The sequence below is a fragment of the Drosophila persimilis genome, unplaced genomic scaffold (genome assembly GCF_003286085.1).
Source record: "Drosophila persimilis strain 14011-0111.01,24,50 unplaced genomic scaffold, DperRS2 tig00000841-arrow-arrow-pilon, whole genome shotgun sequence".
In the NCBI taxonomy this organism is placed as follows: Eukaryota; Metazoa; Arthropoda; class Insecta; order Diptera; family Drosophilidae; genus Drosophila; species Drosophila persimilis.
In genome coordinates this window covers 283,285-307,001 of record NW_020825361.1, presented here as the reverse complement: position 1 = coordinate 307,001, position 23,717 = coordinate 283,285, and the positions used below count along the sequence as shown (strand labels likewise).

Sequence of the window (23,717 nt, the reverse complement as noted above, 5' to 3'; positions counted from 1 at the left end):
GGTTGTGGGGGTGTCTGTGACATACCTTGTGTTAAAGTTAATCCTATTGAGAGCGCCGATGCTCCGTGATGATGCGTCTGTGAATAGCTTTGAATGCAGCAGCATTACGCGGCATATTAAATATAATCGAAGGAACATAGGTAATGATAAAGCTACGTCATATGGCACCATTTCGGTGCCAATTGTTTTATTCTTATTGGCCAATTTCGTCGTCCACTGGAAATAGTATTCGCCAGGAATTGGATGTATAGCGCATATAAAAAGTTCTAACCCTATTTGACTAATTCGTTGCCATGTCATTGCGATCCTCCAATCGTCGGCGCAGTTATCTATCATGAATAACTGAGACCGATGGCAATTTTATTCGCGAGTCATTTGCGATTTGATATGATTCGATTCGATTCGATTCGATTCGATTCGATTGGGTTTTGTATGTAATTCATTTAGATTGGAGTGCATTTTGGATTGCATTTCGTATCGCATATATAGTCATTATTATCATGGTGTGCGCCGAAACGAACCGAAGGCAAAAAGTACAGATATGGAGAGAAACAAGAAGGACGAGAAAGAAAAGAGAACAAGTATATGATTTATTAATTATAATTGGAGATTTATTGATTCGGTTCGATAGTTTTTTTGCGACTAAACAAAATGAATTACACTCAAATATACGAGCATGAATTATTTGACAAGTACAACGTCCATGAGGTGTGTGTGTGTTGAGTGGTGTGTGGTGTGTGGGTGTGTGGTGCATCTGAGTGTGTGTGTGGGTCAATGGTAGGTGTCGTGGTGGTGGTGCTGGTATTGGTGGTGGTGTTACTGGTGCAGTTGTGGTTGTACGTAGCTGGGAAGCAAAACCCTGAGTCAAGTTCAAGTTTTGTAAGCGGTTGTAAGAAGCTTCTCCGAAATTCCGAAATTCCGTGATTCCATGTCTCTCATGTGTGCGGCATATCCAGGCATTGCTTTTATCCATATTTTTTGTATCTAGTTGTGTGTGTGTGTGTGTGTGTGTGGGGGGGGGCGGGGTAAATGTGTGTGTCTATGTGTAAGATGCAAGTACTTACTAGAAAGCAGCGTGCGTGTTCACGTGTAATTAGCACATTTCACTCGATATCATTCTTGATTTTCTCTTTATTTATTTATTTTGTTTTTTTTCTTTTTCTTTTCTGTTTTACCTTTTCATTTCATTTTCATTACGATTTCGCTTTCGATTTCGATTTGGATTTGGTTTCGTATATTTCTGTTTTGATTTTCGCTATCAAATCAAATTGGTATCGGAACCCAATCATTTCCTAAAGACTCAACACAAGGGGCCGCTACCAAGGGCAAGGGCCAGGGCCAGGGCCAGGGACGCTTCCTGATTGCCATGTACGAGTACGAGTACTCCTTCAAGGACTCACTCTCATTATAGGTAAGTATTCGAGACACGAGCAGGAGCAGTGCAGTTGGGACAACACAGAGCTCAATTACACAGCTATACAATACATACATATATATATATATATATATATATATATATATGTACGTATGTATGAACGAGTATAGTAGATTAAAATCGAATGTACAACATCTATGTCTATCAGTGGCACAACAGTCAGTGCATTTTGATTTTGAGTTCGAGTTATAATTGGTGTGTGGTTATTGTATTCTGATTGCATATGAAGCATTCGCAAGTTAAGCCGACTGATTGGATACGCGGATACTCAGATACTCGGATACTCGGACACACGGCAATTGATAGAATTGAATCGAATCGATAGTCGAGTTCACGGTCATCGCCCATCGATCTGCTGCTATCCTAGAGCTCCACTAGGTCTAAACAACACTTCAACACGGCAAAATAGTCACAAAGTCCTGTGTTGAAATCTTCTTCCAAGCTTCTCAAACTTTGGGTGATGAATGGAATTGGGGATTGATGCTTGATAGATACACATATCGATTGGATTGGATTGATTGCAAAATTCAGTATCGTATCGACTTAGCAATGGGAATGCTCATATGTATGTATGTATGTGTTTGGTATGCTGCTATGTTGGTATGTTGTATGCATTGTGGGATTATGTATGCAAACCGATTGGTTAAACAGAAAACAGGAACTAGAAACACATTAAACTGAAATGACTTTGTGGAATCAAGTTTTATCTTTTGAATTCCGCGAAAGACAAAAACAAAATCCGCAAGAAGAAACCGAACAAAAATTCAATTTATAAATTCATTCTAGACGGATTCGAAATTAAAAATGCGTTCGATAATTGCTCCATAAATAATGAGTATTTGAAATGTTCAAATTATATAGAAAGAGTCCCTGCCTAAGGCTAACCAATCGGCCTGCATGTGTGCAGCACTCTGGGGCTTCACACAATGCCAACGGGAGAGGTTGTTGCGAGAGACGGTGGTTCGGTGGTTGAGTGAGTTTCAGGGGTGCAATTTAAGCCACAATTTGTTCATATCAGCCAAGCATTTGCCTTGAACAGCGTGTTTGTTGTATTATCTGTATCTGTATCTGTTTCGGTTGCTGTATCTGTATCTGTAGCTGTAGCTGTTGTGGCTTATAGTATTTGACGGGGAAACGTAACATAAAAATTGAAATCAAAAATTGAGTAGAGTCTTGAGTAAGTATTTTATATACACTGTACACTGTACACTATACAAACGATTTTTTGTTACGCGATTTCAACTAAACATCGATTTAGCAGCCGCTTGCTTTTGTCTTCCGTTTGGCACTACTCGTACGTACACGTACACGTACACGTACACGTCCACAGAGAGATACATATGCATACATATATACAGATAGATATACATATATACGAGTACGTCTGCTCTAAGTACGATCTATGGTTTTTGTTGCTACTCTAGGCATATGTTCTGTTTGGTTTTTGGTATTTGGTTGCTTCCGTATATGGTACATTACACTATGCATGGTAATTGTTTTTTTTGGTATTTTTTTGGTATTTTGTTTGTTTGGATTTACTCACAAATATTGAAGTATGTATGGTAGATATTATAATAAGTATTACTTACTGAATTCTGCAAAGCATAATGGAAGGTAATTACATATTAAATTTTTACTTGTAAACATCAACAAAAATTTTTTAAGGAGGGTTTATATATATAAACATTTAATCGGAGTTATATATTTTTGTAGAGAGAGAGAACAAATTGTGTGAAGAATACGAATTATGAGATTGGGCGGGGGGGGGGGGTGGGTTTTCTTGGTTTTTTTTGTATATATAAATTGAGAGTATATATATATTAACTAATTGACTGACTGGTTGGTTGGTTGGTAGGTTGATTGACTGATTGACTGACAAACTGATCGTTGATCGATGATTGAACAATTGATTCGAATGACCTGACTTTTGATTGATTGAATCATGGACATGGAAATGGTTGGATGCGTTGTGAGAGTTGTTGAGGTTGTTGTTGTTGAGTTTTGTTGGTTTTTTGTTTTTGTTTTGATTTTGCTGATTCGATTTCGATTCGATTGCGAGATTGATTTTCGGACTACCGATAGCGATATGCATGTGTAGATATCGATATCGACATCAATTACCAATCCAATTCGATAACTGAACACAGGACTTTGCCCCCACAGAGAGTCACAGTTATTCCGATTTTATTTATAATTTTCCATTTTTTCATTTTTTATTTTCACAATTTTTTAGAATTCGATTCCAACACAAGCTAACAAATGCTTAGAGGGTTATCTTCTTCCACTTCTCTTCGGCTCTCATTGAGATCTCATTGAGTCTTTATCGGTAGTACTGTATGTATGCTAGTAGATAATAATTGTTGTAGTTGTAGTAAGTATATAAGTATATATATATATATATTTATGTTTCGGTTCATGTTCAGAGATAGTCAACAGAGTTACGTACTAGCCAAATTTGTATATGCTCCCATGCTTTCTACGAAAAATTTCAACTAGATTCCAACAAGGAAGAACAAAGAATTCCCATACCGATTTCTACAATATTCATGTGAGATTTCATTCAGATTGAGGACAAATCGGTAGGGGAATTATATATAGAATAATATATGCATATGTTGATAATTAACTCATGCTACGCTAGATATTTAATTGTTAACAAATTTCTAGAATAAAATTGATTGGTTTTTGGTTTTTATATGTATTTGTTAATTGTTTTTGTTTTTTTGCGGTTAGTTAGTTTTTGAACGAAACGAGAAAAATGTAACACAAAACCAATAAGTAATTAATTAATTAGAACAAGAGGAAGTAGAAGTGGAAATTGTTTATATTATGAGTATATATAGTATATATATATATAAATATATATATATAGATATGATCATATATCATCATTGGTTATCATAGTTTTAAGACCAAAAATGAAACAAATTATGGTGCTGTACATGCAACTGGTACTGGAAGCGCATATTGGAGGTAAACGAGTACGAGAACGAACGATTTTTGAATGGAATGCTGTAATATGCTGGGGCCAAAAGTTTTTTGTATCGATCGCAAAACGAAACGAATGAAATGGAACGCTATGTTAACGGAACGGAACGGAACATTTAATGCCGGACAATAATCGCGATCAAGTATCGATTTGATTAACGCTTTGGATTTTATATCAGAGATATTTCTCAATTGAAGGAAACGTTCCCAAAAGCCCCTACTATAGATCGGACCACAGGAAAACATACGAGAAATTGAGTTTAAAATTTCATTCGACTTAGCTTGGAATTCGATTTCGCTGGTACTCGATAATCGATAGATTAAATATTAAAGATTAAAGCGCATGGGTGGACCAAAAAAGAAGAAGGAAATTGTGGAACTGTGGTGAAAAGAGTGGTGTGGTGGTTAAGGTGATTTTTGTTTGTTTTGTGAATGAATAATGGTTAACTGTATGTACAATGTTTCTGCTTCCTGCGCGGATCTTCTGGTTTCTGGCGTTGGAATGAGGTGCCGGGTGGGTGGTTGGTTGTTCGCTGAGCGAAACAATGGAACGGGCGACAGGAAGGGGGTAAGGTGTGGGGATTCTCGAAAACAAAAGGAAGTCCGAATATGATTGAAAGATGGCCAGCGAAATGATATAATGAAGCGAGAGATAAACGAAATTTTTTGGCGGGTGGGTTGAAGGAGGGGAATTAAAAGAAAGAGTGTGGGGTTGTAGGCTGGGGGTGAGAGATTGAGAGGGGGTTGTGGACGGGTTGTGTGTGTGGAAGATGTTAAAAATGGGTAAACGGAAACGGAAACGCAGTTTTCTTTCTCACTCGTTCTTCTCACTCTTCTCTCACTCTCGCACTCGCACTCGCACTAGCGCTCTCTCTCACTCGCACTCCACTTCTCTTCTGGATGTTCTCTAACGGTACATGCATGCAGGAGTAAATATCTCTCTCTCGCTCTCGCCCATTCACTTGCCCAAAATATGCGGGAGGAGGGAAAGGTAACACACAAATGGGAAACGGGCAGCGGGAAACGGAAACGGGGGGAAACAGGGGGAAACGGAAATCAAAAACCAGAGACGAGAAAATGTTTGAAAACAGCAAACAAACAATCGAACAAACAAACAAACGAACGAACAAGCGAACAAACAAACGAAACCAAGATGAGATGGTGAGACAGTAGGAACGGGAAACATTGGAATGGAGCGGGGCTGGGGAACAGCATGGTATGGAGGCGGGCGGATTCCGGGTATCGGTTATATATAGAGATGACAGTGACAGTGAGAGCGAGAGTGACGGCACGGCAACGTTAAAAACAGTTAACGATGACGACGACCATCAGCAAGAACACATCAAATAACATCTGGAAAAGATAATACAATGTTTCACTCACTCTCACCTGCACTTCCAAAGCATGGTAAGCTACTATAAGTCCTAAAAGAATCACAGTCGAAACAGATATTAAGGTTTTTAACGCTGTCGAGTAGAACGATGCCTGCAAAGACAAACAAACCAAGAAAAAGAAAATAAAATTATATATTTGTGATATTTTGTGGTGGGATGATCATCGGACAGTATCTGGTTTCTAGTTACCTTTGTGTAGACACCGGCACTGCTCAGCTCGTTCTCAATCACCATCACGATGATGCCGAACATGCCCATCACCAGGGCATAGTCACTGATGCGCTTGCGCTTCTCAAAGAGGGCTTTCCTCTTGCCCAGGCGATAGCCCACATTGGGTTTGTGTTTGGCCGAGTTTGTTGATGGCTTCCTGGACGTATTGCCGCCAGTAAGAGCACGTTCTTCCATATACCTATGAATGCAAATCGGGTGGGAAAAGTGCCATGAGTTCTGTGTTCCAGTCTCCAATATATAAGCGCACACTCGCCAACCCCCACTCCCATCCATTTATTCATTCATTCGACTATCAATAGATCGATTGCTAGGACTATTAGGGGACTATACGTAAGGTGTTTCCACAAAGAACTAATGATATTCAGCCTTCCCTTTTCTTCTATAGGTCTAGCGATTGATGGTTTTCTAGGGATACTTATAGGAGATGTTATGGATAGTCCATTCAACGACGACGTGAGTCCATTGGCAGTCCATTGCTATCTGATTGCTTCCTGTATTCCAACACATTTCACTTTATCTCATTCTGATTGCCTCCTCCTGTCTCCTCAAAAGCACCATAAAGTCCATCTTCAATATTATTCCATTCCGTTCTACATCCTTTAATTGTTCCCTTGCCACTTTAGCCGCCTTTATCGTGTTCCATTTCTCCATTCCAACCAGTTGCCAAGGCTACGTCTTAACATCCTAATGAATCCTTACATCTCGTACGCTGAATTGATGTTCGAGTGGCATTTGCATATGCCTGAACCCCACAGATCGCTGACTAATGCTTAAGTGGCTCGCTCCACGGACCACTTTGTTGGGAGATATCCTTGTATATGGGAGGAGGAGGCGCTGTGACCGGGTGACCGGCTAGAGGCCTGGAGGGGTGGGGGCCAAGTCAACCCAACTCAATCGAAATGCGCACCGCTGGAACTCTGGTCTGCACCTCAATAAATCCTGAATGCTATTCTGAATGACAGATTTGTGTGTTTTCGCTGTGGCTGTGGCTCCAACTGTGGCTATGGCTATGGCTACCGCTGGGGCTCCGGCTCAGGCTCTTTTCTAAATGTGTCATATCAATTTGTATCTTATGGATACACTGACACACACGGGCACAGTGGCACACGTAAGCACATACTCGTAATCATACTCGTTCTCGTACATATGGATGAGCAAAAGATGGCCAATAAAAATTTTGCTGACAAATGAAAACGCACACACACAGATAAACAGAAGCACGGTGGCCAAGAGTATGAGATGGCACAGGGGTGGACAGTGGAGGCTGTCCTCGTTCTCGAATCCCATAGCCATTGCCATAGTCCGCCATAGTCGGCCTCCTGCTATCCATTCTCCCCTCTCCTGCCACCATTTGTCTCTCTATAAACTGCTGAACTGTGCCAAATTGCCAACGTGATTGCTTGGGAAAATATCTTTCCGTCCACGACATTCATAGAGATTTATGGGAAACAGTGGACGTCGGACGCCGGACGCCGGAACAGTGGGGGGATTCGTAAGAGAAATTGACTTTAGAGTGTTCAAAATTGAAACGGAATTCTCCTGCTAAAACTTCTCCTTTCCTGTCCGCTTTTTCTTTTTAATAACCTTGCCAAGGGGATTATTATTATCTCTCCCGGAAGCCAACGTTTCCTCGAGACCCTACCAAAGTACTTATTGACTTGGAAAAGTATACACAAGAGAAGACCTATACCAACGTGTGTGTAACAGACGATTAGCTGCAGCGAGTAATCAGTGTTCGGATAATGTACACGACCTTTGAGGGAATAGCGACACGGTACATGATCGTTCGAAACGGGTTCGAATCACGTTTAAGACAGAATTCATCTACGACAGGAACACGCGAAAGATATGGAGACCGTAAGAATATATAAGAATCATGTGTATTTTTCATATACCTTTTTCATATACCTTTTTATTCTGTGTCCGTATCGGTACTTATATCTTCAATGTAAAATATTTTGAATTTTAATCCGTTGAGGGTCAAGCATTCAGTAGCATTTGGCTTTATCTCTTTGGGAGATTCGGCTTTTTTTGTTTCGGTCTGCATGAATGTATTCATCATAATCCCCCTGTACTTTTTAAAATGAATGCGAATGAATGAATGAATGTGTGGGCTCATTCAGCTTGTAGCCATGCAGACCTCTAGCGTCGATCTAGCGTTCGTCGAGGATTGTGGATGGTGGATGGGTTGGGTTTTTGATTATGAGTGCAGGCTTATAGGTGTATACATACTCTAGGTACTCTAGGATCTGCGATGGGGTTTCTGGATCGGGCTATACATACATTTCATACCTAGGGTAGTCTGAGTGGATACCCACTAGTGCCTCGGCCGCTTCTTCGTTGCATCCAGATGAGATCTGTTCCCGGTTCGCAATGGAAGGTGTTTTCATCGAGCCAGGAATTGAGAGTGTCGACGCCGGTTTGCGGAGCTAAAAAATTGGTTCAATTTAATTATAATTAAGCTCATAATATCTGAATATTACTATAAATATGATTTGTGTTTTGGATTCTGGGTATCTCGTAATCTGTGGGTGCGATTAGCATCGGTGTGCAGGATCTACATAGATGGCAAATTATATAGACACAAACATATATACAGATAGTTTACATTACCATTGTGGACTAGATCTTTTGGGCACTACAGAACGTGGGATGCTTTCAGAAGAACTCTTCTCTCAAGCTTAAACGCAAATCCAATAAAGGATTACCTTTAAGGGTATGAGAAGTTTCACAAGAAGTTTATTTTCCTCCCATCTTCTCGAATACTTTTTCCCGCTTTCTCTTTTTCTTTCCCCCAATTTTCCAGTTGAATTACAAAATTTCACTTATGAATATCTTCAATTTGGTGGTTTTTGGCCCTTTTCCCTGCTGTGTTTTTCCGCATTCTTTCAACCGAATGACGACATCTCCCTCTCGCTCTCACTCCTTCTCTGTGCTTCTGTGTGTGGACTTTCTCTGGTTTCATCTTGATTCTTGGTTTTGGGTGTAAATCCAATTATTTTTGTCGAACCAAAACAGCGAAAAAAAATTCAAGGAACAAAAATGGTAAGCGAAACTGAAAATAACAGCAAAATCCACTATCCGCTCTCTCACTCTATCTCCATCTCTTTCTCAATTGAAAAAAGGAAGAATTTTTGCGTGAAAATAAAACTAGAGTCCCACTACCACAGCCCCCTTTATCTATGATGGCAGGCCAAAGTAAAAGCTAAATAAAATCAGTGAAAAAAGAAAGAGAGAGACAGAAAGCCAGTGAAAAGGTGCGAGAGAGTAGGCAAGACACCGAACTGCGTGTGTGTACAATTTTGGTCTTCATATTTAAATGAAAACTAAAAGATAAGTAATCCCCTTTTCCACTTTTCCCCACTTTTGCCTTCCAATATGGGTGCGGTTTTGCATAAGCTGTAGGAATGGGCGCCAAGAGAGAACGAGAGAGAGGGACAGAGAGAGTGGGAGGGTGAAAGTAGTAAAAGTCGTAAACTAGAGAGAAGACAGACATAGAGACTGCCTAAAATTCCGCCTGGAAATACCATTTTTTTTTGCTTTCCTTACTTTTTCATTGCTTTTCATACGCGTCCCCTCCTAGGACTCGTCCTCGCAGTACTGCGCCAACTAGGACTCGTTGCTAAATCCAAATATTTGTTTATAAAGAGCAGCTCAATCCTCCAGCTCCAGCGCCACCCCCTTTCGGCACATCATAGGAGCAGCAGCACCGACTACTACGTGACTGGGCGCCAGAGCAGGGGCTTAAATTTTTTTTTCTTCACTTCGGCTGGGGTTCCCCGCCCGTCACGATACCCATCTTCTGTCGCTGGTGTTTTTGTATTTTAATTTTCATTGTTGTTCTTTCCAGCAATTTCTCTATTTTGTTTTTTACAAATTAAACTTTATTTCTCATTTAGTTGCGGGAGCAAATTTACTTTGGCTGCTGCTGGAAGGGCAGTGCACTTCAAGAGAAAGATACACAAATGGAAATACTTCGGGTTTTTTTTTGCATAGTGATGGTCTTACCGAGAGAGAGCTGAAAGCCCACACTTTGCCGCAAAGCCACACTGGGAGAGGAAGGGATTCTGCGATGGGGTAGACGAGATATTTCTCTAAGATTTTGCCACAGAATGATGTTGTTTCAGATGGTGGAAGGTAGGTAAGGTATCCACCGCTTCAGAAATGGACACTTGGAGTATCCCGATTTCTCCGAGTGTACAGACTCACACATGTGTATCTTTCTGTTCATTTGCAAGTGCAGATTGTGTTGCCTGTCTCTCAATGAATGTCCCCCTCTCTGTTTCTGTCTCGAAGGGGAAGCCATAATCAGTTTTGGCTTTCGCTGTTTGTCAGTTGACATTTCCTTGGGCCACCGTTGGCCTGTGCCACTCCCCTGTAATAAATGCTTTCATCCAGCATTTCTCTGTGTGTCAGTCTCTCTATTTGTCCCTCTCTGTATCTGTGTCTGTATCTGTATGCGTGTGTGCTGTCTCTCTGTGTGGGTGAATTGGTTTATGCTAAGTAGATTTGCTTGAACGTGACTCCTGCTCTGCTCCGCTCCGCTCCTCCATTTCTCTGCTCCTGTCTGTAGTTTGTAACTGTTTGTAAGCCCGATGAGTGGGGATGATGCTGATGCCGACTGACGACTTGACAGGGGATTTCCGGCGGTTTGTTAGCTCAACACCGAAGCGATCATGTGCATAAATTGACAAATTCATTAAGCTTCGGGAGCGGTTGAGGGGGGATAAGTGTGGATAAGCCTTCCCTTGGGTGCATTTCCCCAACCATTTCTCAGCCATTGAAATGCAATCACACACATGGAATAAAAACACGAAATGATGAGAGCTCCCAAAAGCATAGCATACTTTTTGGGGCAAACAGATTCAGAGATTGGGCAAAAGATTCCTTTAAAGTCGCCTAAGAAGTCGCTGAAACAGTGTCTTAAATGATTTGAAACAGAGTATTTTGGTGGCCAAAATATACATTTGGCTTCATGCGATATAAGTAAAACATGTATTTTTCAGGTTGAGAGATACAAACGAAAACATGGATGTAGAGATAGAGGGAGATAAGGAGTCTCCGGAAGTACTGAAGGCGAAAAGAAAAACTTATACCCCTTCAAATGTTGTCAATAATCATTAGGAAAAGTACTGCTGAGTTACGCTGGGAGAGAGAGAGTCTCAAGGGACACAAAAACAAGCAATAAAGCGTAGAGTCGCCGACAAAATGAGAGCTTCCTTGTGGTAGAGTTTTGTTACTTATTTCATATTGATTTGCAATCAAAAAAAATGAGTGAAAACATTATCTAAGAGCAGGCGATGCAGAAAAAACAAGCAGAAATGATGAGAAGCACAAAATTATAGCATACTTTTCAGGGCCACAAATCAGTGAAGAAGCGAAACAGCCAGAAGGATAAAGAGAGCGAGAGAGAATCGAGAGGGGAGCTCGAGAGGGAGTCCCAATTGTTTGTTATTGTTTGCTCGTTGCGTGGCCTTTCATTCTCCCCTGCTCTCACCATTCCCCCGGAGTCCACACACGCACAATTTTTGGGGCCACACGCAACGCCGGAAAGTGAGGAGTGGAAGCGAAGGGAAGGGAGTGTGCGGGTCGGGCTGGCGGTTTGGGGGCGAACACACGAGACCAACGTCAACAGCAACATCAACGCCTACTTGTCAGCAGTAAAGGGTGTGGAGTGTGGGTGTGTGCCAGTGAAGGGGGTTGATGGGGCGACATGCCCCCAGAGAGAAAGGGAGAGAGATAGAGAGAGAGAGAGAGAGGGGGAGGGGGAGGGGAAGTCCGTCCTGTCTACATATGCAAAAAGGAAAATCTATTTTTCGGCAGATGCGTGTCGGCTGTGTTGGCGGCGGTCTGTGTCTGTGCCGTGGGCCATGTGGCTGCATGCCACAATGGAGCGGCAGACCGAGGCGAAACGAAACAAAACAAATTGCGCATATTTCTAGGACATCTAATGTCAATGATGCTAATTGGATTTCTTAATTAAGTTGGAGGGCGGCACAAGCGGCACAGTTACAAAAAACGACAGAAAAAAGAAGAGCGGAGAGCAAAATGGGAGTCGGAGTGGGTGTGGGAGAAAACGGAGGCACTTGCCAGAAGATTAACTGAAATCGTTTTTGGCTTTTAGGATACTTTTCCCTCAATTAAAAAACTCTCCCCTTTCACTAAAAAGTTGATGTATGTAAAACTCATGGAACTACATTCAAATACCTACGAAAGCATTTGATATATTACAGCTTTGTGGAACTTTAATTAAAAGTTTTCCTAATAAATATTTTAATTTATAAAATAAAAAAAAAAATGGACGGAAATAATGTTTTGTGTGCAACAGAACAAATCTAAATAGTATGATAGCTTGAACGGCAATCAAAAGGAAAGAAAATCCCTGAAAAGACAAAACTTACAAGGCAATAAATGCCATCAACGCATTGAAGAGTGCAATAAATATGTGAATGCCGTCGACGTAACCCCAAGAAATGCAGTAAACATTTATCAAGAATTTTCATTCGCAAATCAATGATTTTCTTATAGGTCAATGAATATTGCAGGCATTTCCTAAGAAAAAAAAAAAACACCACAGAAATGTGGGGCAAATAAATTTTCTTATGAAGAAAATTACATGCAAAAGCTGCAAATGTGAAATGTAATCTATGGGTACTGACATTTACAGTTAGCAGAATCCCATAAGGAGGATATGATTAACCAAAAGAATACCCTCTTTATCCAAGAAGGTTGCCCATATATCTGCAGAATCCTTCCTCTCGTTTTAAACTCTTAGAATAGGCATTTCATTTCAACTGACGAGAATTTAATAGATTTCTTAAGGGTTCCCTCACCGTCAGTGGAACGATTTTCGATGCCATTAGCGCCTATTTGTGAGTGCATTTCCGCCCATCCCTTTATGACGAGGACTAGCATAAAATGTAATATTTTATGCATACAATATTCAGCCAACGAAAATATTTGTATGGTGTACAGAAAAACTATAATTGTCAAGTGTTTGAGGCTCACGTTTAACCCATGTATGTACTTATTCAAATCCATACGACTTACACACGAACAGAGAAACTAGCAAACCATGTGTGTGTGTATGTGTGCCACGCCCCAAAATTGTTTCTCACCTGCGTTCTCACCTTTAAACGAAAATTAACATACTCATTGCCCCCGTTCCGACGACAACGACACACACAGAGAGTTTTATGAGCTTCGCATCGACACGCATACTCCACTCACTAACACATAAACGTATAGAAAAACACACACGTAGATACATACAAACACACGCTCACCGATAAAGTGGTAAAGTGAAAGGAAATTGGTGGAAATTATCGAGTTTCCTATACAAAACGCGGCCAGCACGCAAAAACGAAGCAAATAATGAAACGAATCAAAAGAAGAAACACACAAAAACTAGACGACGGCAAAAGGAAACTTGGAAAATTGGTCTGAAATGGAAATGTGGGGGGGAACGAATACGAGAAACGGAGTTGGGAGAAACGCCTAACGAAACCGATTAGGCACCGCCCCCCCCCCCCTCCCCCCTCTCGACAGGGCTGTACACATCCTGACAGGGTATCAGAGGAGTGTCCCCAATTTTGGGCTGGACTTGAGATACACCCGCAAGCTACAAAAACTGTATACGTATATGGAAAGGTCTCAGTTCCAGATATGAGAAATATGAGAGGTTTTTTTTTTTAACATTTTTGATCAAAATTTCATTTAAGATAAACCGGAATACTGCAACCTGTTTTTGTGCAATAAATCTCAAAAATGTACTAACATTTTATGATGATTGAAGTGGAATGAATCGTCCATATAAGTATCTCCTTCGCATAGAATCGCTTGTGGCAAAATTTAGGAGGACTTTGCAAGAAAGAGGCCATCATTTTCTAACCGATAAACCAATAAAGTATCAGATAATGTACTGTGACATACTTTGAGGCAACTGTACCAAACTTCAATCAAAGATTATCTATGTGTATCAGATAGTTTATGATATCAATATGTTATATTAGAAGTCCTACCACCTTTTTGTCATTGCACCTTCTGCTATTACAGTTTTGTTGCAGGTTAAAGAGTATATAGAACTTCGGTTTCTGTCTTGCTTTGTTTTTTGCTTGGTTTTGGTTTCCTTTTCCTTTGTGTGGTTGCCTAATAAATTTAACGTAATTCACAATACATTAAGGTTACATTTGGTTTGCATCAACCCCATACACTCTCGTCACTCTCACTCCCACTGCCACTTCCACTTCCACTCCCACTCTCTCTCTTTCTAACTTTCTCTGTTACTTTCTCTTTATCCCTCTCCCTCTCTCTCTCTCTCTCTCTCTGCCTGTGTTTCTGTCGGTGGCTGTCTGCGCCTGCGATTGTTGTGTGTCGAGTGCAGGAAATATATAATGAAGTGTTCGCTTTGTTGGAGCTTAATTAGGCGGATAAGTAATATTTTTGCTTTTACCTCAAGAAAACCTACAACGAGCCCCCAGTTTTTTCCTCTTTTCCATGTGTGTGTGTGGGTGTGTGTTAGGGAAGTCTGTGAAACTTTGGAATTACGCAATTAGTTCACCCTGAGTGCACAATTCGGTCACAAATTTACTAGTAGCTTCATCGTTAAGGGGTCTTGACAGGCGTTCGTCCTGCCTTCGTCCTTTCATCACTAATCAAATCGGTTCCATTCTTTCGGTTTCGGTTTCGTTCCTTTTCTTAGCGTTTCGTTATTTTCTTTGAATAAAAATGAGAGATCTGCTGGAAAAGATTGATTGCCGGAACAGGCCTTACACATCTATAACAAGCACCCCCTCCCCTTTCCAACCACAAAACGTGTGGCACGTGGCATGGATGCCCATAGTGGATGTGGGATAGTGGTTTGGGATGTTTGGAGCGTGCCAAAGCGGCGCATTCATTTAATATAATAATGATAAGGCCCCCAATGACAGGGGGACATTCCTCAAGCAACCCTCCAGAGTCCAACATCGTATCTATGCGGCGGCTATATGGCCATAATGTCAATGGGCGGGGCGTGTCACACTGCCACACTAGGGGCAGGCGATGCCAGCAGTAGTGCGGTGCGGTGCCGCTGTTCAGGGCCGAGTGTTGAGGTGTTTGGTTGGGCTGCTTTGCATGTTGCAGGTTCTTATGATCGAAAATCAATATATATCTAACCCTATTGTAGCGTTAACCTCCGCGCCGCACAGACATTACAATACTCGTGCATTGCAAAAAGCCACAAGACGAGCGCCCAAGAAGGTGACTCAGTGGCTCAGTGGAGGGATAGCGCACCAAAAAGAACAATTAGGAAATATGTGCCCTGGTACTGCGACTACCAGAATACCCTCTAAGCTGGTTCAAACGGTGGAAGTGATCCCACGTTTACACGTGACTGGCAATTTGCCATTCAATTGGCAAATATAGTTATTGAAAGATATATCGCATATCGCATCGTACGTATGTAAAACTAATTTGATATGAAAACCAAAAGCGGAAGAAGTTTTAAACCAATTTGAAACATTTTTGTAAATGGCAGTAGTATTCGCGAATTTTTTTTCTGTATTTAGAGAATAATTAATTTTAATTTTAAGTATATTTAAGTATTTATTTTAGTATTTAATTAGCATTCTCGAATATTTTTTTGTATTTAGAGAATGTTTTTTTTTTAATTTTAATTATATTGAAGTATTTTGTATTTTAATTATTTTTAGTATTTTTATTTTATTTTATTTTGTTTTTTTTTTTTTGAGTGACTGAATAATCTCAATTTGTGTCAGCCGAAGACTCATATGAAAGGGATGTATCCTATCACTTATGGGATATTTGCACACGTCCCTTACGTTCGAGGAATAGATATGACATTAGCTGTTATAGTTATCCGATCTTGGTGAATTTTAGTAGAAAGCTATATTTGCAAGCTACAAAAATGAGATCCAATATTCCTCCAACTTGGAAAGCCACACGAAAACTACAAAACTACTGTAGGCGGCGCCTTCAGCATTCTGAATAAAATATACCCTCATCGAGGTCTGCGGAAGTATCAATAAACACAAACACCGAAATGATGAGTTAAAAATGAGTTTTCCAAATAATTTTCATGTTCTTGTTTTCTGTGGACGCTTTTGGGAATTGTTATACAGCACATATGTTCAACGTATTCAAAAGTATAACCACACAAGGAACCAAAGAGCCAAATGGCAAAAAGTCAAATATTTGCCATAGCAAAAGGTAAACAACGGTGGCAACAAGGATAAAAAACAGAGAGAGGGGGGGAGAGAGAGAGAGGGGGGTGGCGCCCCCAGGACTCCATCAAGAATTCGGGTTGTTGTTGGGGAGGTGGGTCCTAACCAAATAATTAATAAACAAACGATACCAAATAGACAGAGCCACAGGCAGCGGACGAATGGCGGATGGCCTTGACTCGAATGCTTGCCACCGGAGTTTTTGGATGAGCCACCACTTCCACCACGTGGCAGGTGGCCCCATTAAGGGTGCCCCCTCGTGAAGGTTAGACATCTAGTCGCAATGGCCTGTTAGGGTCGCATGCCTGCTCAATTATCCAGCGAGGAATACGAGAGTGGCAACAATCAGACAGACAGAGAGAGACACATACGTATGTGTACACAGCCGGTGGCGGCAGTTGCACAAAACGGGGATTGGGAAGGGGACTATCTCTGACTATCCACCGAATTGAGCTAATGCCAGCGCGTAGCAATTAGGTTTAATTTCGAATGATTTGCTTCCGTAATAATGACAAACAACCAACGCGAGGTACGAGTGCATGAGGGGTAACACCATCGGCAAATTTGCTGCGATTCGATTTGATTCGAATCGAACTTTGATTTCCAGCTTGATTCTCCCGATTGTATCGAGTTTCCCTCGCTGTTTCTCGTTGCAGGGGCAATAGGAAATAGGACTCTCGTTACAATGCAAGACGTAACAGAATAGAGAACAGGACGCAGCAGAACAAAACAGAACAATGCGTCTGTCATGGCCACGTGCTTTGGGGAACTTCTGCAAATGCTGCTGCTTCCTTCCTTCCTTGCTTTGGACGCTTTTGGCTTTCTCTCTCTCTCTCTCTCTCTCTCTCTCTTTCCATTCTTTTCCCTTTTCTTTTCCACAATGGCGAAGCTTTAGACTCTTTTTTATTTTCCCCACCCGCTTGTGCACTGAGCGAAAAATCTTAGTTTGGAGTCAAGAATAGGGTGCACAATGAAGATTTTAGCTCCATCTTCTACCAAAAGATTCTTTCTTATGTGGTATCTTGAAATATTATCGAATATCCCCTAAGTAGAAGGAACAGAAGTATTAGATGTGATCTTCCTCACAATCTCTTCCCCATTCAAAAGACTTTCTAAAAATGAAGAACAGTCGAATAGTCAACAGTGTTGTTCTCTCAGTGTTGTACACACTTGGGGAAAACGTGTGCGTTCATATGCACATGAGTGTGTCCCATAAGGTAAAGGATATCAAAAAACATTTAACAGCCAAAGGAGGGGAGAAATGGAGAGAAAGCCCTGGCATCCACATCCATTCCTCCTGTGGGGCACGTGTCCTGCCCCAACGATTTGTGTATGTGTCCTGGAAATGTAATCCCTTGAAGGAATTCCCTTCGAAAGAGAGTGAGAGAGAGAGAGACGAGCCGGAACTTTCGTTCGAGGCTGATTTGTTTATGCGTGAGGGCCGCCATATCGCAAAACTTCTACCGAAATAGAAACTTAATATCCCAAAAAAATAATCACAAAAACCTCTGCCACAAAGCGAATTTGTTAATTGAAAATTTCCTCCTCTGCACTCACACACACACAACTTCCTAAGAGCAAAATCGACCTCCCTCCTTGCTTTGTTCACAATGAAATACAAAAATAAAGTAAAGACAAAGAGAAAGAGGAAGAGGAAGAAACAAATATAAGCACAGAAGAGATAAACAAAGTTCTCCCTCGGACCAAATCCCCATCTCAAAAGCGAGTTTAAGGTCTTAAGGCAGGCCTGATTGAGCAACTTAATAATTCAGAATTATTCCGGGTGCCCCCGTCTCCGGCGCACACTGCTCACAAAACACAGAGGAGCCCAGAGGTACACACACCCCCACCATCGAGCACCATAGGAGATCTTTCTTCCTTTTCTGTTTGGGGATTTGCATCTTTAAAGCTGGAAAAATATTCATCTGGAGGGGCATTTCTCCATGCCCATCCCATGCGGCGTATGCGTTACATCTGCCGCTCCGCTCGGTGCGAAAAAAATATCCGTATAAAGGCAACAACAGACAGATTTTCTGTGTGTCTGCCACGCCCACTCCTCTAATATAGCCTTCAACACAACAATAAAAAGAAGGAATGTTTATGGGGGGGGGCGGGGTTGTGGAATCTGTAAGTCGCACACATGACGTATACGCAATGTGCGACTCAGATTTTGTTTTATGTTTTTTCACCCGTTTCTTCTTTTGATACCGCTTTTTTCGTTTCTGCTTTTTTCACTCCCTTTTACTGCCTTTTGGTTTGGTTTTCTCTCGTGGTCTCTGATTCGCCTTTTGGCTTTCTTCTGCTTCCACCCTGCGTCTCCTTTTGGTTTCTTCTACTCTCACTCTAATTCTCCCCTTGCTTTCTGGTTTCCCTTCTTCATTACTCTTTTACTTTTTTGCTCTCTCTTGCTCTCTTTCTAAGCTCTCATTTTTCTTAAGCTTTCTTCGTTCCATCGCCTCCTGAAGATTTCTTCCATTCATTTGCTTCGCCCTAAGATTTCTTCTTTCACTTCTTTCCCACTCATCCTTCCCTTCTTTTTCTCGTTTTCTTCTCATTCTTTTGTTTTCTCTGCTTTCTTGCAGATTATTTTTTGTGGAGTTTTTCACGTTTCGCTGCTCATTTCTTTTCTGCTTTTCGTCGATGCTCTTATCTCGGCGTCTTCCTCGTGCCTGGTGCCTCGTGCTTCTTATGTTTCATTCTTGTTTCTGTCGCTTGTTGTTACATCCAAAGCCTTACATAACGAAACACCCCACCAACACCCAGCACCGCCCAACCCCATCCCCATCCCCACCCAGCACACTCCCAACGCAAGCTCCCAAACCATTTTGCGGTTTATCAAACGAAGCGAAAGTTGCATAAGATTGCCAGAGTTTTTTTTTTCGACACACAACAAAAAAATGTGCTACACGTTTCGTTTCGTTTCTTTTCGCTTGGCCAAAAACTGTCAGCCGGCTAAAGGATAAGGCTAACGCAGGGACACACGAACGCAGCACACAGGACGAAACACGGGACACCGACATGTGACAACTGTAAAAAGCCAGGACGGGGCCAGGACGAAAGCGCCGGAGGAATGGCTGAATGGAAGAAGCAGAGGAAATGTCAATCAACAAGCCGGAACTGAAACTTAATGCAACCGGCTTGGAATTTCTCACAAAAACAAGAGACAAACACAGAGCGAGAGCGAGAGCGAGAGAAAGAGGAATAGGTAGAAATGGCAGTGAAATGGCAGAGAAACATGAGAGACAGATTTGGACGCAAGAGAAGAAACAGTGCGGTGTCGTGTGGGTGACAATGGGACACACACAAAATGTGGCCATGTTCTGCCGGTTAAATGGTTTGACTTGAGGCTTGAGCTTTGGGCTTCAGGCTTGAGAGTCTCCAAGGGCTATTCCTAGGCCTCGACTCGACTCCTAATTCAAGCGGCCCCCAAACAACATCCAAGGGGGGGAAGGGGGGAATTTGGCCGAATGTGTCGTAACTTGGGGGGCCGTGCTGATGGAGGCGCCAGCGGCCCCAACTTGAGACAATGTCTAATTATATTATTATTATCTTTGTTACTTTTACCTTTCGTTGCTCACTTGCTGAAAGTTAAAGCCGGAATTCCCTTTCTCTCTCTCCCAGTGTGGCCTAGTCGTTATGGCTGGGTCTCTAATAAATTTCGCAGGGTGTAGATGCACATACTATGTGGAATAGGTATGTTTATTGGTTGGAATAATGACAGTACACATGAAGTACACGGTCCTTTTGCTCATCATGAAATATTCAAGCGGCAAGAAAAACTTCGAATCGCTCATTTAGCACAAAGTTTTCCTTCCTATATATATATGAGCCTCTATATTATTCACGTGTGGGATAATCATACATTTTATTCGCTTCCTCATCAACTTTTTGCAAGTTTTCTCTGGATCAACATAAAGTGGGAGGCATCCCACAGGCGCACACACACACATACGTATTTTCCATTCCATCAATCGAAAGTAAACCAAAGACAGAAAAATTTGAAACGATTTTTAAGTTTTTCCAACTCTTTTTTCATGGTTTTGTTCCCCACTTTTTCAGCTTTATTTTTCCCTTTTTTTTCTATCGGAAGTTCACCTTTTGTTTCCCATTATGTGAGAAAACTCATAATCATATAATTGATATTAAAAAGTATCAAGAAAATTCGTATAAAGAAATTAATTTTTCACAAGAAACGTCAACGATTTTAATCCGAGTTCTTAAAAATGGTATATGAGAGGGAGGATCTTGTAACATGATTTATTTCAAGAGCTACATATTGAGGTATTAATAGATTTAAGAAAAGAAACTACAAATATTCATTTGAGCTGAATCTATGGGTTTTTAAGTTAATAATAGAATAAAATATTAATCATGTTGTCTTCCCTTTATCCCAATGGATTCTCTCTCTGTTGGTCAGACCTCTTCAGGCACACGTCTCCACTTGACGGACAGATCCCTGACAGACACTCTCAGTACTACATCTGTGGATAAACATATTTCCCTTATCAGAATGGTCAGAGTTCGTGAGACACTATTTACGGACAGCTTTATTCCCAAATGGCTTGAACGTTCGTCTGAACACGTCAACCATGGAATATCTCTGCTCCCTTTTGAAGGAACTGGTTTTCCTTAATTTTTGAAGACTTTCTGGATCAAAATGTATCTCTTTTGTCTCTCCCAGAGTGGCTTGGTTGAGTTGGTTCCACATCCCTGGAAGAGGGGTTTTTTTACCAACTTCATGGGTTTTTTTTGGAGGATCAGCTTTTCAACAGAAAGTCCTTTTATCTCATAGATAATAAAGATTTTTCTCGTATCAAATTATGCCTCAAAGAATGTAAGTACCCTCCTTATACGTGGCACAGACTTCTACAATCATTTCCGTTGAACGGAGATTGTTTTGTGGAGCGGACAAGTGTAGTGAAACCTTGAGTTATCCTCCCATAAATTCTAGTAAATATATTGCCTAAAAGTTTCATATCGACTTTCTCTTCCTTTCCCCAAAAAGTTTTCCACACACTTTTCCCACCATCGGTTACAATTTCGTTTTCATCTTTATCTTCATCTTAAGATTGGTTTTTAGTAAGATATATGGGTAAAAGATATACTACAAATGTATACGTATGTATGGATAATATTGAAATATCGTACTTCTTCCGTTTTGGTCGGTTGTTCTGGTTATTGTGGTTGTTCGGTTAATTCGGTTTCTCTTGGATTGTCGTTTGGGTTTTGCTCGTTCTGCTCGTTCTACGGAGGAGTATCTGTATCTTTTTTTCTGTATGCCTTAGATATTTGACGGCTGCGGCTGATTCTGCTGCTTCTGCTGCTGGAGGTGAAGGCGGAAACGGAGATGTAGCCTGTAGGCTGGAGGCTGGAGGCTGACGGGTACTGGATGGTGGCGGAGCAGAGGCGTAGAGGTGGCGGCGGCGGCGGTTGCGTAGGCAGCGTCTCTTGCTCCTCTGTCCGTTTTGTGACTCCCCGTTAACTTTGGCTCTTCCTTTCCTTTGAATTTTGCTGTTTCTTTCTGCTGTTCTTCTACTTTTACATCAATTTTTTGCTTTCTTCTTTCTGCTGGTCTTTCTGTTTTCTGTTTCTGTTATTGCACCGCTATTCTGTTTGAGCTGTTTTCGGTTTGTTTTACTGTTTCTTTTGATGCTTCTGCTCCTACTTCTTTTGATTTTTGTTGGTTGCTTTTTTGGCTATTCTCTTGACTGTTTCTTCTTTGGTTTCTTTTACTGTTTTTTCTATTTTTCTTTCGCTGCTTCTACTACATTGTTTTTATCTTCTATAGTTTTTTGTTGGTTTTTGTCTGTTTCCTAGCTGTTTGTTGGGAGTTTTTGTTGTTTGTTGGAGTTGCAGTTAAAGTTTGTTTTGTTTTTTGCTATTATTGTTGCTGTTTTGTTGTTGGCTTACAACATTGGAATCTTGTGTCTTATGTGTGTTTTAGTTGCTATTTACTTGGTTTGGTCTTTAATTTTCTGTTGCTGTTGCTGTTCTTTTATTTGTTGTTGTTGCTCGTTTGTTTGTTGTTTCTTTTGTTGCCGTTATCGTATTGTGGTTGCGGCTTTCATTTTGTTTAATACTTTGTTGCTTGCCACTAGAGTGTGCCACTGGAGTGTGTGTGTAGGTGTGTTGGATGTGTGTGCGTGTGTGTGATTTTACCGGTTTGACGTTTGACGAACGAACAACGTGGTTGTAATTGTAGGCTGATGGATGTTCAATTTGTTGTAGTTGTGGTTGTTGTTGATGTTATTGTTGCGTTTACGCACACACATACATACAAAAGACACCACATACAGATAGATAATCCGCACGCACACATACACGCACGCACTTAAAAAAAATTAGTACTTGTTTTTTTTTGGGGGGGGGGGGAGTTATTTGTGTGTTTTTTTTTTAATTGTAATTTTTGTAATTGCTATTATCGTAATTGTTGTTGTTGGCTGGTTCGGTTTCGTGCTGGCTAAAGGTTATCGATGTTGTTGTTGTCGCTGTTGTAATTGTGGTTGTTGCGTTTTTGGTTGTTGCTGCAGTTGTTGTTGTTTATGTATATAGGGTATTTGATGGTTGAGCTTTTCTGCGCTCTCTACGTCAGCCATGGGTGTAAACACAATACAGACTGAACGCAACGGAATCTTCAAATGCCGACGATGGCGACGACGCCAGGCGATAGCAATGGCGGCAGCGGCAAAATGGCAGCAGAAGCAGCGACAGCGACGGCGGCATCGGAAAACGAGCAACGAGCAACGAGCAACGACCAAACGACCGACGAAGAGGTTCGAATTAACTCAACCACAAACCGAGTGGCGAGCAGCAGAACAGCAGTACAGCAGAGCAGCGGAGGCGGCAAAAGCCGGCAGAAGAGCAGCCAGAGGCAAAGCAGTAGAATAGAAGAAGAGCAGAGCAGTCGGAGCATAGCAGAGGAGTACGTACAAGCAGTAGAAGCAGAGACAGCAGCAGCAGAGGAGTACCAAGCAGTAGAAGCAGAGTAGCTCAGTACAAGCAGTAGGAAAACCAACAACAGCAAACACACAGTGGAGGCAGAGTCAGCAGCAGCAGCAGCAGAGGCCGACACTAACAGCCGCCCAAGCGCCCGACCGACCCCCACAAGCCGAGCGATACTGAGAGCCGAAACACCCGATCTCTGGTTCTGCTCTGCTATTGCTCTGCCGCTGCCACTGCCGCTGCCGAGACACAGCACATGCAAAAAAGGGCCCTAAAGCAGTACCCGGATACGGTACCAGGCAGACGGACGGACTCCACGGCCCCCGGTTCCCATAACCAAAGCCATAGTTGGATAAATAACTGTAAAAACGAAACGAAATAAAACGAACAAGTGAGCAACGACAATGGCAGTGGCAGTGGCAGGCGGGTGGGTGGCATCTGCTGGCAGACCCAGATTTTGCCCTTCCTGTCAAGCTGTCTTTATCAGCTGCTGCTGCGGCTTGC

General features: G+C 41.6%; 1 protein-coding gene across 1 annotated transcript in view; it reads right to left on the bottom strand.

The window, feature by feature from the left end:
* LOC6597508 (small conductance calcium-activated potassium channel protein) overlaps positions 1–23,717 on the bottom strand; it is a 62,720-nt gene that overhangs the window by 15,710 nt on the left and 23,293 nt on the right. Inside the window, exons 4-7 of the mRNA XM_026993486.1 lie at positions 8,332–8,477; positions 6,007–6,226; positions 5,813–5,908; positions 26–342 (exon numbers count right to left, since the gene is read on the bottom strand). Coding sequence (XP_026849287.1) covers positions 26–342; positions 5,813–5,908; positions 6,007–6,226; positions 8,332–8,477 — 779 coding nt within the window. The remainder of the gene's footprint in view (positions 1–25; positions 343–5,812; positions 5,909–6,006; positions 6,227–8,331; positions 8,478–23,717) is intronic.